Source organism: Lampetra planeri, chromosome 50 (genome assembly GCF_965212315.1).
Source record: "Lampetra planeri chromosome 50, kcLamPlan1.2.h2, whole genome shotgun sequence".
Classification (NCBI taxonomy): domain Eukaryota; kingdom Metazoa; phylum Chordata; class Hyperoartia; order Petromyzontiformes; family Petromyzontidae; genus Lampetra; species Lampetra planeri.
Genome location: NC_136156.1, coordinates 745351 through 763090, shown reverse-complemented (window position 1 = coordinate 763090; position 17740 = coordinate 745351). Strand labels below are relative to the sequence as shown.

At 46.3% G+C, this 17740-nt stretch overlaps 1 protein-coding gene across 2 annotated transcripts; it reads left to right on the top strand.

Annotated features, from left to right (window-relative positions):
* Positions 1 to 2671: 2671 nt before the first annotated feature.
* On the top strand, positions 2672 to 15907 carry LOC144734173 (uncharacterized). 2 transcript variants are annotated; one of them, XM_078616248.1, is made up of 3 exons: positions 2672 to 2808; positions 6699 to 8948; positions 10038 to 15907. In XM_078616248.1, exons 2-3 carry the CDS (start codon positions 8501 to 8503, stop codon positions 10628 to 10630), a joined length of 1041 nt encoding a protein of 346 aa, XP_078472374.1. In that variant the 5' UTR covers positions 2672 to 2808; positions 6699 to 8500; the 3' UTR covers positions 10631 to 15907. The 2 variants fall into 2 exon arrangements, with proteins under 2 accessions (XP_078472374.1, XP_078472375.1); XM_078616249.1 differs by lacking the exon at positions 2672 to 2808 and adding an exon at positions 6352 to 6545.
* The last annotated feature ends 1833 nt before the right edge of the window (positions 15908 to 17740 follow it).

Here is a 17740-nt window from a genome sequence, read left to right as displayed (position 1 = left end):
AGTATGTGTCAAACAATCCCCCCACCACACCACACTGCTGCAGGTAAAAAGAAGGCGTTCACAGTTCTGCCGAACGCTACACCGGGACGATGGGGCCCCCCGCGCGCGGCACGCGTTCTGTATGGCGGCGGTGGCGGCATCAGGGACGCACGAAGACTGGAGCGGCGCGTGCATTCGGCGCGACTGCGAGCGTCGCGGGAGCTACGGGACGAGGCGGTGGCGCTGACGCGGCGCCTGGCCGAAGTTCGCCACGAGAACATCGCACTATGGGGAGCTCAGCGTCGCCACCAGCTCGCCATCAACGCCTTCGAGGTGAGGATGCGGCTATGGGCGACCGCTGTGGGGTGACTCGTGCGGGGTGAGCGCTGGGGGAGAGCGCTGCGCGGCGAGCGAGCTTTAAGCTGAAGTCGAATGGGTGGCCGAGTGGCCCAAAGTTCAGAGCGCTGAGCTGGCACTGCTGAGATTCTGGGTTCGAGTCCAGGTGGTCACCTGTGATGAAACCAGGTGTTAAAGTGTAGCGATGTGATGGTGTGTATGTATGTATGTTGAACTTCTTTCCCACCGTATGGAGCCAACCGTGCTAAAAGCAAATGACGAGAAAAAACCCATCACATTAAATTTGGTTGTGCACTTCATTTGGTTAAACTTCAGTTCTGAAAATGAAATTATCGGTTTGACTTTTGGGCGATTTCGAGTGCATAAACAACACAACCACAAAAAACCCTAACAAAGCCAAACTTTAATAAATGAACATCGCAGCACGGGGGCGCAAAACATCGTCCGATCACACGACCCCTTCTCGCTCGCCGTGCGCTGCAGGTGCCGGAGGGCGGCCTGGGTCACGCTCTGGACTCGCACGCGCGCGAGTCCCGGCGCCTGCGGGAGGCCACGCGGGTCGCTCGCGAGGCGGAGCGGGGCCACGCGCACGCCGCCGTGCGCGTCGAGGCGCTGGGGCGGCGCGCGTGCCTCGACCTCGAGGCGCTGGCGGCGCTCGCGTCTGACGGCACGCTGCCCGACGAGCCGCGCCTGCGGGCGGCGTTGCTCGACGTCGAGCGCAGGCTGCTGGGGACGCAGCCGCGCGTGCAGGTGAGATGCAGCCCCGCCCATCGGCGCGGGGCAGGGGTGTTGACACTGACGCGGCCATAGCTGTGCAGTTCCACCTGGGGTGTTCCCCCCACCCCATCACCTTTCAAATAGTTGACGCTCTCGTGCTTACTCCAACATACTTGTCAACAATACCGATCGAAGCAGTTAACTGCTGACTTTGAAGCCCCTTTACCACATTGTGATGGTGAGCACACTGGACATACGTTACAAAGGTCACCGGATTGATTCACTCTCTCGGTGCGGCAGATGAAACGAAGGGCCAGATTCGTAGCCCCCTCCCGCCACCCAAATGCCACCTCTGTCAATCCCGCAGCATAAACAGGTGCACCATTTATACTGCCGGATGAGGTGAATCGTTTGGCAGGTTGTATGTCATAGGGATAAGTGTGGATTCTCACATTTTTTCTCTGTGGAAGAGTAGACCAAATACCCTCCAGAGGGGCTCTCTAGAGCTCCCTCCAGTGGAGGCCCTTCCACCAGCAGTGGCGTGAGAAAGCAATTGTAGGGCTGCACCTTTACCTTGTACCACATACTGATTTTTTTAAGCTAATCCAACATTTTGGGGGGAACAAATGTTGACATGTTTTTCTTGCTAACTGGCATGCGTTAAAAAGCGGCAACCTACCACTTAGATCGCTATGGCTGGCAAGTGCGGCACACCACACCCCTGCTGTTTTGAAGAGTTGTTAGTCCCTTGCGAAAGCGGCGTCCTAAAGCCACCGGACCAGTTGTGTTTATGCTGAAGAATCCCGCTCGAGGAATTCTGCATCTAGAGAGCGTCAGATTTTTGGAATGCACAAACACGTTTTTCAAGTACAAACATATCTGCACCAGGTTGTAACGTAAAACGTATAATGTGGGATGCACGAAACGTCCTCGGAGTTATTAAATTGTCTGGCTTCCTCCACCGTAACAATGACACATGTCACACAAACATGGGCTGCTATGCTCACATCAGGCACAGTGTGTCCACATCCCCGAGTCTCCTTTTGCAAGGAGCCTCAGAGAGTGGCAGCTCTTGACCACTTCTTAGGTAAAGCCTGTAATAGGATGTAATCTGAAAGAAGTAGGCCACAATATAATAGAAAGACCAAATATTGGGCATCCCAAGAGTGAGATTGATTTGTAGTGACACAGGATCCAAGGTGTTTGTTTGAGCATTTTATTTTTAAATCACGGTTGCTAGGGACAGACACAAAATGCTAAGTGGCCACCAACAAATAGCACACGGTTGTAGGACCCAGGGGAAAGGAGAGGATGTGGGGGAAGAAGCAGAGAGAGAAGTGGTAGTTGAACGCAATTTCAACGAGACAAACCAGTCAGCCTGGTAGACCAAGTCCTCAACAGGTGGAGAAATCAGTGATTAAAGATCACGTAAACAAATAACCATTGTAGTAGCGATATATGATTGTGAGCAAGTGATTGGAGTGCTGAAAGGACAATCCAAAGTCGAGTGAGAATCACCAGTAATTCTATTGATGATGCATATTGTATAAGTTGCACTCGTTTGCCGGTGACATTTTCAACACGGCACGCAATTATCTCTTTGCATGTGAAATGCAGGAACTGCAGAAAAGTCTGGAGGTGAATGTCAGCAATTTCACACGGCAGTTTCGAGCAGAGCGGCACAGCCTGGCGGAGACACAAAGCCTTCGGAGGGCCCTGCAGGTCCAGGTCGACTGTCTGGCCCAGCAGCTGCGGGTAACATGATGGGTTCAGCCCTCGAAGACATTGCTGCCTACAGTGTGTTTACTTTATCGCTGTGAATGTCAGGTGCTGCCAATGCAGGAAATTAACATGAGCAGCGCTCGTGATGAGGGCCGTCGGCTAGCAATTAGGAAAGTTCACTTGGCCCATCATTCATTTGGGGTATCATAAAATGGTGAACCGTTTTGTGTTCAGGTGGCATTAGTGGTTTCCAGATTATTATTTCGCTTATTTATCCAGGACATTTACACTGAGTTTCAAGACTGTCTTCAAGAGGACCTTGCTCAGTGTATCACAATTGAGCCATTTGCAGCATTGGGATGTTTGGCCAATAGCAGTGACATCGCATGCTTGTAGCTTTTGGAGAGAACCGGAGAACGTGCAAGAAAGCCATGCAGAATAGTGGGAGAACACGCAAACGCCACGCAGGCACCCGAGTTGGGCCCTTCTTACTACGAGGCACAAGTATTAGCACTGTGCTACCTAATCCTAGCCATAGGAATGTGGACTTTCCACTCCTATCAACAGAGATGAATACTGCCCCACCCTCTCCTGAACAAGCAAATTCATAACATCTCTAAATGTACCTACCTCTTCTCTTCACGTTTCTCATCTCCGTCATGTTTATCTCACGTTCATCTCGCTGTCAATCTTGTCGTGAACATTCATTGCGTTGTCAATATACGCGTTTGTCTTTTTTTCATTGTTCAGTTTTGGCACGAGAAGCGTGTATATTAACAGATCAATCGAAGGCAAGGCAACTTAGTTGCCTCCGCATTCACGGGCTTATGCCGAACTACAGTTGCGATCGTTTACAACCGCACCCTTTGCACGTTGCTCCTTGTCAATAACACGCCCAGATCTGTCGTTCTAACCCCCCAGCTACATGACCTTTGGGAGCAACACCTGCACCTCACTCCAGTTCACAGTTTCTCTGCAATATCCAATTCGAGGCCCAGGACACAATCATAATCCCAAGTGTGCAGGACAAAAAAACTCGCTTATTTATGTAGCCCACTCTGCATTTTTTATGCTTTCCAACTAAGACTGAAAGTGTGTATGCATTAAGTCTGTATTTCTATGCCTTGGTCTATCCGTTTGTAACAGAGGGGGCGGGGAGGGGGGGCACGGCATGTTAATGCTCCTAAACATGATGCAATATGAAAACAAAGTTGCGTCGCTATTATGTTTAAGCCTATTTTGTTTGTTAGACAGGTAAATTAAAATGTAGATCTGTAGCGCGTGAGCACAGCAACAACAACAGAGAGACGAACACGTCCGTGTCGTAGAGAACGAGTACAGGGTCCTCAATGAATATTGGACAACTAACAAGCGAGGGATATAACGATCGTAAACGAAACTCACACGAGTCACAAATAGTGCAAGTGTTATGTAAACAGTGAGGTACAGGTGAATTTAAGAAAATCGAAAAACAGAGTGCAAACGTGGGAGCAGCAGGCGCCAGAGGAAGTTAACTACAGGTGTAAGCATGCCTTATGTTTTGGTTTATTAGGAAAGTTACGATGGGGAGTGAAGGGAGAGGACCATGCTGTAGATGAGCGGGCAAGGGTTTTCCAGAAACCTGGAGCAGCAACGCACAAATACTTTTTTGCCAAACAAAGTTTGAGCGACTGTAATTCATAATCGGACTAAGGAGGCACTTCTGAGATTACGGGAGGGAGTTATATGAACTTAATGGTCCTTTAGGTAATTGGACATTTTCTTTAAGAGGATCTTCATGATGAAGGCGTACCCTATAAGAAAGCCGACCAAAATGATCAAGGGTTGAACACACCCTCACGAGCAGAGCCACCATTGGAGCCCTGTGGTCTCATATTCTTGGTTCTTTCGGTAAAGTCACGTAGAAGGAAAATAATAAAATAATACAAATAAAACATAATAAAATAAAATTCTCACGACATTTCGGCCTCAACACAAGCAGTCGTCCTCAGGTGAAGAACAGAGCTGTGGTCTCCTCGCGACCTGTGGATGCCACGCTGCTGCCTGCACACCTGGTGTAAACACTCCCGTTAGCATCACTATAACAAAATAATGGCAATTATTCATCTTTAATATAGCACCCTGCGATGCACCGGGGCATCTCAGATAGCTTGACATCACATCTCATCGCAAACATTTAAAAGGGCAGCCCAATGTCAGCTGTCCCTGCGGGCACAATGTGACTCAGCACCTGGCCTGCCAGTCGGGTGCCGATGATTGCGATGTGTAATCCCAATTGAGTAATTTGTATGAAGCAACACACAAATACTTCTGTTACAATCGCTCATAAATAAACGCAAGTTGGAAAGCGTTCGAGAATCCGTACATATATAAATGATGGCAAATATTGGTCAATGTATGTTTCTTTAATGCTGCTTGGATAATGCGTGTACTGTATATATGAAGTTGATCTTTACGTGCAAACTTAGACGAAGTATGATTTGCAAAGGAGAACTGGGGTATATTTTGTGGTGCAAAATACCGCAGTGTAATTTGTTTAAACAAGAAAACAATGTGCCAATGTGTAGCAGATTCCATAACCAAAATACAAAGTTTGGAGCGAGAGAAAAAAACACATGCGTTAAAATGTTGCTATTCATTATTACATCAAGTATTCAAGGTATTTTACAAATGTAGACACCATAAAAAAACGTTACTCTATAAAGTATTTCTAAATAAATAATTGTGTCCAACTCTTTAAACAGCTGTGCGCAAATTGCTGAAATTTCTCTTCAGGAGCACACTGCGTAATACAGTATACACAGGGCCTTTCTGTAAAATATTAAATACACCACTGTCTGCTTCCGGCTTAATGACACTACGAAACTATATATTTTTTTCTTTTACCAGGTTAGGCGCACAGAGGCGACCTGGCTATCACAAATGATTGCCCAACGAAGTGGCTTGTCGTGCGGAAATTTCAAGCAGCCAAATAATCTAAGCGCACATTTATAAATCTGGAGGGAAAAACCGGAGGCCCTGGAGAAAAATCCACACAACCACGGGGAGAGCATGCCAACTCCAGATACACAGGCGTCAGGGTCGGGATCGAACCCACGAACTCCTGTATACCAGGCGAGGCATATAACATTTCGCAAAATTGTATGCTTTTGTTTATTATCATTTACAGCCCCTTGTCAAACCACTGTTGGCCGAAATCCTCCGCACACCATGTCAGTCATAGGGGTTGTTGACCATTCCTCACCTCGCTGATCGGTATCGGCGTGGCTAAGTCAAGATTGGTGGGGGGTTGGCCGACTGGCTTCAGACGCCATCGCCAATGGTGACAGCCATTGCCAATGGTGACAGCCATCGCCAAAAACAACCGCAGGAGCAGTGAGGTTCACGTTGCATTGCGCTGACTCCTGCACAACCGTTAGTCCAACCTGAACTTAAACACCTGGTAAGATGTTTCTGTATAAAAAAAACAGTGTGAAAGGCCACCCCAATGAGTCATTAGTAACACAATGGAACATTAACTAAATATTTTTTTATTTAATTAATAATTTTATTGACTAAATAATGAAGAATGTCTACGTTCTGGACTCTAAACTGGATTTTCTTGTTCCCGCTTTGTACAGTGCACTGTTTCTAGCAATATGCATTGTATCAAGGGCACTTCCACTTGCCCCGCACCCTAAAAAAATCCCTTCAAAACAATGGCGTGGTCCACAAAAGTCAAAGGACTGCTGTGAAAAACAACGTTGAGTGTTCTCCGATATTGGATGGAGGTGTGTTGTTTGGAAATCTGCTCGTGTTCCACCGACGATTGACACCATGCAGCTGTATTTGACTTCCACGAGCTTGATTTCTGTGTGCGTGGAGCGTTGGTGTGGCATCCCTTTTTTGTGTGTTTGTGCTCATCCTCTCTTTTTGTTTCCAAGGAAAAGGATCGGGAGCTGGACATCCAAAACATTTACGCGAATCGTTTTCTCAAGGGCTCGTCGAAGAAAGATGATGACTCAGGCAAGCAAAGCTCCTTTGAAGTTTACAGTGGACCAGTTGTATTCCTTGTTTGGCACATAACCCATAGTCAGATTACAATGCAAAGCATGACCACCTACTAAAGAGATTACTAACCTTAATAGACCTTTGAAGATGCTCATTTGCCAAGTGCTTTTTCTGTGGCTCGTGTTCTTGGCGAGCGAATATACGCGCTTGCAAATGTATCACCGAATTGAAATTGATCACCAGTGTCTTGAGAACACAAGTTCTACAGTGGGGCTCGTGTAAATGCGTGGCATGAGCCCTGAGTAAGATTGCAAGCGACGTTTTACAGTGAACGGTGTCTGGAATAAGACATCATCGTGTTGTGCAAAGAAGCATACGAACTGCCATTCAAGTGCACGTGTTACTAATTGCATTCACGATACATTATAGGCTTTGACGTGGGCTCCTATTTTCATACGAAGGATTGGGATTGTGGTTCCCACCTTTGGCGGCATGATTCCCAGTATGAGTGTAGCGACGTTAAGGGTGTCACCATGGTGGAAGCGCCAGGCACTCTGGGTGAACCCGGGAGGGCACGTGACTGGGTCAGGGTAGTGAGGGGGGCACGAGGAGGGCTTGAGGGACACGTGACGCTCCGTCGAGATCCTTCGGGAAAGGTCTCGAAGGGGGCATGGCCGAAGGCGGAGCGAGGCCACGCTCAGGAGCATAAAGGGGCAGTCCCCAGAGCGTTATCGGCTCGTCACAGGAATCAACCCTTGGTGCTGCGTCGTTTTCGGTCTTCGCTCAGCATCGTGGGTCAGGCAGCGTGTAGGCTGACTGACCCGTTCGTGTAGTTAACCCGCTACTCACTCACGTAGTTAACTGTAGCTATCGCTTAGCAGTAGAACCATTGTACGTTTAGTTAAGTTAGCCTATTGGGGAGTTATTAAATGAACGTGTTGCCTCCAGCTCCAGTGTGTGCCTCCGCACAACACACTACAATAGCATTGCGAGTTCAAATCCCGGTGTGCCCACTATAACCCTCTGGGGTTGGAAAAGTTCACATCACCAGTTGCTACGTCCACCGTACGCAGAAGAGAGGTGTGGCAGGCGTCGTGGGCAGTAGAGGGCCCTGCAGCAAAATGCATTGTTGTTCCGCACTCCGCCACATTTACCTCCCAGCACCGACCAGCCTGGTGAAATATGGCCAAGCAACCCTCGCGGATTTCAAGGCGCGGGGAGGATAGTGATTCAAAATGTGAATGACGAGAAAGACCCAACACAATAGAAACATTAGTCTGGTGCCGAAAACAGAGTTAACAACCACAAAGATGCGCATTGCCATGTGCAGAGGCTCTCAGCTTTGCACATTATGTGCAATCACCAGTGAAGAAGAAACTGGTGGTGCACTCATTTACTGTTGTGATGGCTTTTCTCTTCACTTATAGATTTGAATTATTGTTGCCGTTAGGCAAGCGAATGGGTCCTCATAGTGTAAAGGAACAAGCCCTCTCCATATGCGAGGCTCCGAGATGCAGATGGCATCGTGGACGTTGATGACTGCGATACTGTGAGTCCAAACAAGGATGAAGCTGGCGTACAGTGGCGTCTTTGTGTGGCTGCTGCCTGTCAACTTTCCACAATTTCTCAATCTATTAATGCTAGGCTCAGACAAAATGACCACATTTCAGTTCCTCATCCATCAGTGGATTAACAAAAGCTGTTGTCCTATGGAGATACTAGCTCTGCCACAAGAATGTGTAATTTCTACTCATGGCTGAAGGCTGCCAATAGAGCACCAAGCTGCCACGTTTGTTATGATCTGTGCGTGTTTTATTTCGTTTGCATTTTCTCCACAAATCAAGCAAATAAAGCAGTGCAAACAGACAGCTACCTGGAGAGAGAGTGGCTCGAGCAACTGCGCAGAGAGAGGGAGAGGAGAGAGCAAGAGGAGAGGGCGACACGCGAGTTGGAGGAGAGGCGCGAGAGGGAGGCGAGGGAGCGGGAGGAGAACGCGAGACGAGAGACGGAGAGGAGGGAGCGGGAGGAGAGAGCACGCAAGGAGAGGAGGGAGAGGCAGCGGAGAGAGAGGCTGGAGAGGGCGAGACTGGCTCTCCTGCGCGTCGAGAGGGAGAGGGACCTCGCCCTGCAGAGGCAGCGCGAACGGCACGAGGAGGAGCAGCAAGCGCTGAGGCTCATCAAAGGTGCCTCCATTATTACAAAGTAAAGCGTTCAGCTAGTTTTTATTTTATTTCACCAGGTAAGGCTCACTGAGCTGTATCGCTCTCTTTCATAAGCGACCTGGTCACAAATGCTCAACGAAGTGGCTTATGTGGAAATTTATAGCAGGCAATACTCTAAACAACCGTTTCAAAATGTGGAGGGGAAAAAACGGAGGACCCGGAGAAAATCCCACGCGACCACGAGGAGAACACGCAAACTCCAAATATACAGCAGCATGCGTCAGGGTAGCGATCGCAACCAACGACCTCCTGTAGACCAGGCGAGGTAATTGACATCGCGCCACTGCAGCAAATGCACATCGACTCTGTGTGAAATTGTTACAGGTATATTCGATGACATTTTCTAAACTTCCCATTTATTGTATTTACCATCTCGTGTATTTTTTAAAATATAATTTATTCTTAGTCAACTTGGTGTGGATGACATTCTACAACATGGAGCATGAACAGGGACATCGACAAAGATGGACCAAAAGCTGGAATTACACCGAGAGACAGAAAGCGAAATACATGGATCAGAGAACATGTGTGAGTTCGAGATGTAGTTTTCACGTAAGAAGCGTGGAACGGAGCATGACACCCCACCGTTAGGAGTGATGATGGACACTGGACAAGACTGGTGAGGGAATTGCAGCCAGAATAGCGATGACCATTGCTGCAACAAACACATTGCTGCGGAGGGAGCTGGTAGGAACGTTGGGTTGCTCGGTCAATGGCCAGGGTCAACGGCGGCGTGGTGTATTCCGCAAATATGGCCGACTGTGAGGGCAGGCACAAGCCGGCGTGAGTAGGTTAAACGTTGAGTTTTATAAGGGCACCACGGGGTGACCAACCCCTCCCCACCTAGCCCCACTCTTCCCACCCCCACCCAGCCCCACCCTCCCCTGCAGAAAACTGTAGCGACACGACCGCACCTGATGATAGCTGGCACCAAACTGTGCCACACGCCCCGCCATATGGCCTTGTAGGAGCCTCGATACCAATAAAGTTATTATTAAAGTGATTCTGAAAAGGGTTAATAAACTCTTACATTTGTATTTGTCTCTGCAGAACGAGCAAGACAAGAAGCTGAAAGGAGGGCGCAGGAATTGGCGGCCAAGATGGCGGAGTCGCTCAAGGTGCAGGACGGTCCACCAGCCACGTCGCAAAACGGCGACGCCCTCATGGACGACGGTGGCCCCAAGCAACGGCAGCGGCCCACCCAGGCGCGGCGCGTCTACCGCTTCACCGACCCCGTGGAGAACATGTACCGGGGCCGGCCGGCCTACGGGATGGGCGCCACCTCCGCCGCCACCCGGCCGCCCGGGGCACGCAACGCCAGCGGTGGCGGCGGCACGGACGCGGCTTCCGATGCAGCCGCGTCGAGACCGCTGATAAACAGAGCCGTCGAGGAGGCTAGAGTCAAGGCCGAGCTCGCCGAACTGATCTTGAGACCGGCCGGCGATAAATCATCGCGCTCCGGATTGGTCAACGGCGGCGTCGGAGGTTGCAGTGCGGCATCCCGTCCAGTGCGGGTGGAGGAGTGTGCGGCGCACGGCTGCAGCAGGAGGTGGCATAGGGTACGGCGTGACGCGGTTGCGAGTAACGGGTCGGCCATGCAGCCCAAGCTACCACCGCAGGACATCAACGAGGATCCGCGATGACGTTGCCCGTGCACTTGGACGTTAACTTTCATTGTTAGTTGTTCCGCAATGCCCTGACGGTTTGCACCGGGCATTGTTCGGGAATGTCCGACGTTTTTCTCCACATGTCGGGAGCTTCTTCAGGAACGGAACTATCAGAATGTGGAGTGAAGCATCGGACATCATGCCGAATAACACGTGGTAAAACCCGAAGATGCATTAGAGAGCTATGAAGCGCAAACTGTGAACTTTGAATGTTGAACAGTATTTCTCACACGTCGTTTTGATGGTTTCTGTTTTAAAACGGATTTTTTTTCTCGAGTAAATTTTTGTTCTCAATGGTAGTGCCAATCAGCGAGCAGGTTAAACTTGTATTTGTTTACTTGAGAGACGTCCAACACATACCCCAACGCTAGGTGTGAATGAATTGTGTTGACCCTGTAGTGGTGAGCTTGACCCCGAGCATCAACGCACACTGTTTGAACCAGGTGGTTTTTTTCTGTACTTTTATCAAGTACTACCCTCTCAGATAGGTAAAACCTAACAGTGTGCATGCATATTGTAACTTTTTTTATGCGGAATACAGGAAAAACAAATACGTGAACTTTCCTTGCAATGCATGTCCCATTAGAACACTTTGCAAGCAAATCAGCTTCGTTTTGACTCGTGTATGTACAAGATACACAAGTGTATCAAAGGTGCTGGTATTCTCTGATGTAAGAATTATTGATCATTTTATCTAAACCCGCAGGAAACGTGAAACATTCCATAAGCTTTGATCAAGGTAAATCTAGGTGTAAATTCAGTGGCTACCACATTCACGATTGCATTATTCATTTATTAATACAATTTCTGCATTGGCTTACCTTCGAGTCATCTGGTTCGATGTTGAAATTGGCGCACCATCAACACATGAACATTGACATAACAAAAGATGCTAATGCGTACATTATACAAGATCATCAACGAGGCTGGATTGCAGCTGTCGATCGCATTAATATAGATTCTCAGATTCTCACCACAGTATCACAAAATGGACAATCCAAACCTCAGTGCGCCAGCTCTTCCTTGTATATCCATATGGGTATTTATAATAATTTAAATGGATAATCCCTGAGCTGGAGCATCTCATTTGCAATGTTGGAATGCTGAATTTGGTGCATCATGTGTTGTAGATTGAGGTGGGAATGCAAGGGCTCAAGCGTAGCCATCGGACAAAGACGGTTTACCGCATCGCGCAGCGCTTTCAGATGCGCTTCTGCGGCCGTCTGGAACGCTCTACCGATATTAGGAAGCCACTGGAGCTATGCACTTTTAAATATATATTGAAAACTCTTTTAGAACTGATTGTTGTGTTTAGTGTGTTGTCCTTCCGCACCTCCGATTAGCACGGTTGGCTACGTACGGTGTATACAGAATCAGAAGGGTTGGCCTATTTATCCACGTCATTCTAACTACTGCTTACCGTGCACAGTGCCACAACATTTTATTGGATATTTATACTGAGAAAAATATATATTTTTTACATGTATACAAACCACCACTACATGTATTTTTGTAATGTCCGACTAAGTCTTTAAAAAAATGCAGAGAATAGGATACTGCCAGTACAAAACAAACTACAACGTTTAAGAAAAATATTCATAACTAAGTGGGGAATTCCATACTTCTCTTTATAAACCAAAACATAATGAGATATTTTACTAATTTATTGACACTGCAGTGTTAGAGACTGAACTGTTACAATACACGTGTGATTGGGCAAAGTAAAATGCACTAGGGTGCATCAATATTTAATTTTCTGTCAATTTTGCTCCCTGTTGACATGAGGCAGATGGCTTTTAGACACCGGCCTGCAGAGGTGCCGTGTCGATCCAAGCCACGTGCTTTCAATGTGCTAGGTTATACAATCGGGCTCAAAATGCGCTGTCGCCTTATTGTGAAGACTGGGTACTTCTAAAGTAAATATAGTTTGTACCACAAGTTTAATTCTACAAGGGTGCCTCACAAAGAAATCACACCGTCAGCTGCATAGCGGATGTTACAGATACAGTACCATGGCATTCGAAAGCGAGGAGGCCACGTGTGCCGGGTTCACAGTTCAAATCTGCCAGATTTTAAAATTTACCCACAAATTACTTAATTGGGTAAAACCAATATGGCAATATCGCCCCCTACTGGCAGACTATATCCATCTGTGAAACATATCACCTTCATAATAGCCCCCATGATATGGGAATGGCGTGATTACCAAGTGTACTAATTTGTCAATTTTCTTAAATTAGTTTCAATACCATGGGGAATGCTGTGGGAGTACTTTGAATTTTGTATTGTACTATCAGTTCAATCTTTAATCCATGGGAATTCGGAATAAACAACTAAGCAGCACTGTATTATAGGAGGATATGGCAGGAAAAGCCCTATTCAATTAAAGCATTGCATCATTCTAACGTTGAGTCGTGAAGTACGTAAAGGTCTTACAATTTGGTTCTTTTGGTAAAGTCACGTAGATAGGAAAAAAATAAAGTGTACTGGCAGTCTATAATGTAGACTGTAGCCAGGTAATTAACCTCGGTGAGCGTACTGGCAGTCTATCATGTAGACTGTAGCCAGGTTATTAACCTCGGTGAGCATACTGGCAGTCTATAATGTCGACTGTAGCCTGGTTCTTAACCTGAGTGAACGTACTGGCAGTCTATAATGTAGACTTATTCTTGGTTATTTCAGTAAAAATAACCACGACGTTTCGATCACAACACAAGCGGTCGTCATCAGGAAAAGGGGGGTTAGCCTCCAAAGGCAAACTGTTTATAAAGGTTTAGAGATGGGCGTAGCCCAAGTGTGTCAGCAGCATGGGCAGGGCAGCTGATGTTAATGTAGAGAAAACAACGACACCGGCAGTGGGTCTCCACCAATCAAAGGGCCGCCAGGCAATCATTGCACCTCGCTCCACACACCCACACTGCTGACGGTGGAGGTTGACAAGAAAACACAAATCAAGTAATGACCCAAAGTGATTGATGACAGCTTTCTAATGATTGCGGAGTTTATAACCATCTTCTCGGTTGAAATTGTGTCTGTGTTTGTAAAAAGGATGGCTTCATGAACGAATCTTTGTTGATAACCAGTAGGCTTGCAAAGTACCATCGTCTTAGAGAAATATATTTCGTGTGAGCCAGCCGGATTAAAATAATGATCAGCTACGGCAGAAGTATTGGTCCTACCATGTTTCAAATCTGCCTTATGTTCACGAACACGGTCCGAGACATGTCGCTTAGTTTCCCCAATGTAACTGCTGTCGCAGATACAGCTTAGTTTGTAGACGCCGGGATATTGTATGACAGGAATCTTGTCCTTCACAGATGGGATCGGATCACAAATTTCATGTACGCCCCTTTTCCTGATGACGACCGCTTGTGTTGTGATCGAAACGTCGTGGGGTTTTTTTACTGAAAGAACCAAGAATAAGTATACATTATAGACTGCCAATACGCTCACTCAGGTTAAGAACCAGGCTACAGTCTACATTATAGATTGCCAGTACACTCACCCAGCTTAGTAACCAGGCTAGTCTTTATTATAGACTGCCAGTACACTCACCGAGGTTAAACACCAGGCTACAGTCTACATTATAGGCTGCCAGTACACTCACCCAGCTTAATAACCATTGCTACAGTCTACATTATAGACTGCCAATACACTCACCCAGCTTAATAACCAGGCTACAGTCTACATTATAGACTGCCAGTACACTCACTCCGATAAAGAACCAGGCTACAGTCTACATTAGTGTTTTTTTTTCATTTTTTATTATTTTTATTCACTTTATTTTTGTTTTGTTTGTATCTACGTGACTTTACCGAAAGAACCAAGGACTATGAATCCCTGCAGTCACGAAAGTTTTAAGTCAAAATTTACGTAAAGGTCTACCAAGAGGCCTGTCTCATTGAATTCTCAAGTTGAGGTTTTTTTGTTGAACCAGGTGAGAACCCCAGAGACCAAGATGGTCTCATTTGCAAGAGTGACCTCACCTGGTTTAGACCTTACCATATCAATAAAAAACATCTATTTTTGTTCAAGGGCAGTACATACTGTCAAACACGTGTCATTCCATTTACGAATTTTACAAGAACTGAAAATGTTTGGTGTCATGTAACCATTCTGAAAAAAATGCAGTCTAATGGTTACACACAGTCACACAATTAACCAATACACTTTAACCCCAGTGTTTGAAAAACAATTTCCAAATCTGTGAACACTGTAAATGTTATCTCGCAAATTCTGCAATGAACACGTTTTGGCGCACGGACACAATGTTGAAAGGTACAGTGTACGCGACGTGGAAACGTGAACGCGTACAGGAAAACCACGTCTCGTTTGAGTGATTTAATCAGTTTTAGTTGGACACCTTCCTTAAACAAGCATTCTGTTGCTCGTGTTTACTAACCCGAGTCGCTCTGCGCCGATTGGCGCCCGTCAGCAATTCAAACGCAAACGACCCCGAGTGACCAATCGCATGCAAGGCCACCAAATGAAACGGACACTGACGCTCACACGCAAAGGGGAAGTGCGCTGGAACCACGCTTATTTAATTATACTCTTAGGTTTTTTCGGTAAAGTCACGTTGGTAAAAATAAGTAATAAAAATAATAGAAAAAAATATAGACATTTATTATTTAATTATCTGTGCCCATTTGAAAATGTGCACGGCAGTGGTTTCATTAAGAATGTGTAAATTGTGTTTGTGGGGGGGGGAGTGTCTTTCCGCTTGGTTTTTGGCCACGATTAAAACCAACGTGTTCGTGTGTTTCTTCTTATTCTCTGTGGTCGTTCCATTTGCTCGTGACTCGCGGCGCTGATAACGCCCCGCCCGCCCATCAAGGACCCTCACCATGGGATTGCCAATAACAACACCACCACCACCACGCGCATGCTGGTAGCGTGGCCCCCCCACATGCCCTCTTTGCTGCCGTCAACGGCAAAATGATGAAGGGCTTTGAGACCCACAGCCCCAACTATTGAGGCTGGGAAGCGAGCAACACAAACTCGTACAACTGGAGTCAGTTTTAAAAAAAAATGTATTATGTTTTATTTTAATTTTTATTTTATTATGTTTTATTTTATTATTTCCCTTCTACGTGACTTTACCGAAAGAACCAAGAAGATGGAGTCCGTTTCTATGTCGGTGGTAGATTTATTTTCTTCAGCTGTGTGTGGTTTTTTTTACTTAAAAAAATAAATGTTGGTGTGGTATTTATTTAGTACTGTACAGTATTAATAAAAACGAAATTAACTAAAGTTAGAACTTGTTTGAGGTTTTTTTTAAATTTAGACATAGCACTGATAATTGTTTTTTTACCCTTCTATCTGGCAACAAAACTGACACCTTTTTACAAGGAGTCATGTTTGCATAGACCGCAATACCTGCAGTCATAAATACAAACAAAAGACATATTTATGACTGCAGGTATTGCGGTCTATGCAAACATGACTCCTTGTAAAAAGGTGTCAGTTTTGTTGCCAGATAGAAGGGTAAAAAACCAATTATCATATTTTTACTGGCAAATGAGGTTCCCATAGTGTAGACATAGCACTGTTACAACTTCGACCTGCTAGGGTTATCAGACAAGCATTAATTGTAATTGAGTGTATACTCTTAGTAATATAATTGAGTGTGCCATGTTAACGATGACTACATTTAAAACGGAATGATCGAATCTGAAAAAAAATATTCCATCACCCTCTGCGCAGCTATTATCGTGTTAAAATGTTCGTCCATTTTTGTTCATCGACTACTGGTTAAAGGCTTCCCCATGCCACATCGGTCACTGGGGTTATTTGACCATATTTCACCATTATGGTCAATGTGGGTTGCTGATATAGGATAAGCAGCAAAGGACCAGTTGAGATCTCCACCAATTTTAGCCAAGTGCATAACGCAGTGGCGCTAACCACTGAAACATGCTGCATCCGCACCGACTGTAGAACAATCACGTACATTTTGACTTAACACTTTCGTGACTGCAGGAATTCATATTCTTGGTTGTTTCGGTAAAGTCACGTAGATAGAAAATAAAAGATCAAATGAAATCAAAAGTACAATTTTTGATTAAACATTTTATTTTTTATTTTCTATCTCCGTGACTTTACCAAAAGAACCAAGAATATGAACAATCACATGTTTATAAATACAGTGTACTGTTTGCAAACAGCCTAAATAGTGTGTTATCTCGGGCATCTCGTTATTGCACATAGCTACTACACGTGTTATAAGATATCAACGACAAGCCCTTGACCGATATATGCTGCTACACCCATGTGGTAATCAGAGATATGGGTCAGCGGAGTTAACTTAAGGACAGGCTGTTGTTGCCTCCGTGAGCAACATTGAATATCCAACCCCAGCAGTGTGTTCATTCACACAATTGTCCTCAGGCGATGAGGCACGTCCAATTGTATAGACTATATATACAGACAATAATTGACGTTTTGAAAGTGACTTTCACCCGGAGGTCACAAGGCACTGTCCACAACACACACCTGTGGAGGCTCACACCGATCAAATCTAACCCCACCCACGCCCACAAAAAAAAAACAATGGATTCAAGAAGTAAAAAAATCGTTCAAAATAAGTTGCGTCTTAAGGCGCGATTTGAAAAAAGCGAGGGGGGAGTCAGCAGAGCGAACGTCCAGTGGACGTGAATTCCACAGCCTGGGGGCCACACGAGAAAAGCCCTGATGGTCACCAACCCTCGTCGTAGAGAGATGTGACCACGGCATACACACACAACACACTGCAGGCTAGACTCGGAAGACCGAAGCACACTTGTTGGAACATGGGCGAAGGAGGTCCCCGTATATACGAGGGAGCAGCATCATTGAGGGCCTTGGAGCGGCAGCCAATTGAGATGCCAGCACAGGGTACCATGTCCAGCAGCAGGCGTGCTGCACGTCAGCATTCTGGCAGCCGCATCTTGCACGTGTTGTAGGCGACTTGACAGCGTATGGGGGGGTATGCCAGCAAGCCAGTGAGTTACAAGAGCCAACGAGAGAAAATAAATGCAGGAAGCAGCTTCTCAGTGTACGATAGTGAAAGGACGGGGGCGCAGCCTGGCTATGTTTCTCAAGATG

Excerpts from the sequence above, each read along its gene's own strand:
- LOC144734173 (XM_078616248.1), top strand. The coding sequence starts at position 8,501 with ATGTGTAATTTCTACTCATGGCTGAAGGCTGCCAATAGAGCACCAAGC. Across the intron at positions 8,949-10,037 it reads AGCGCTGAGGCTCATCAAAG|AACGAGCAAGACAAGAAGCT; the intron begins GTGCCTCCATTA and ends TTGTCTCTGCAG.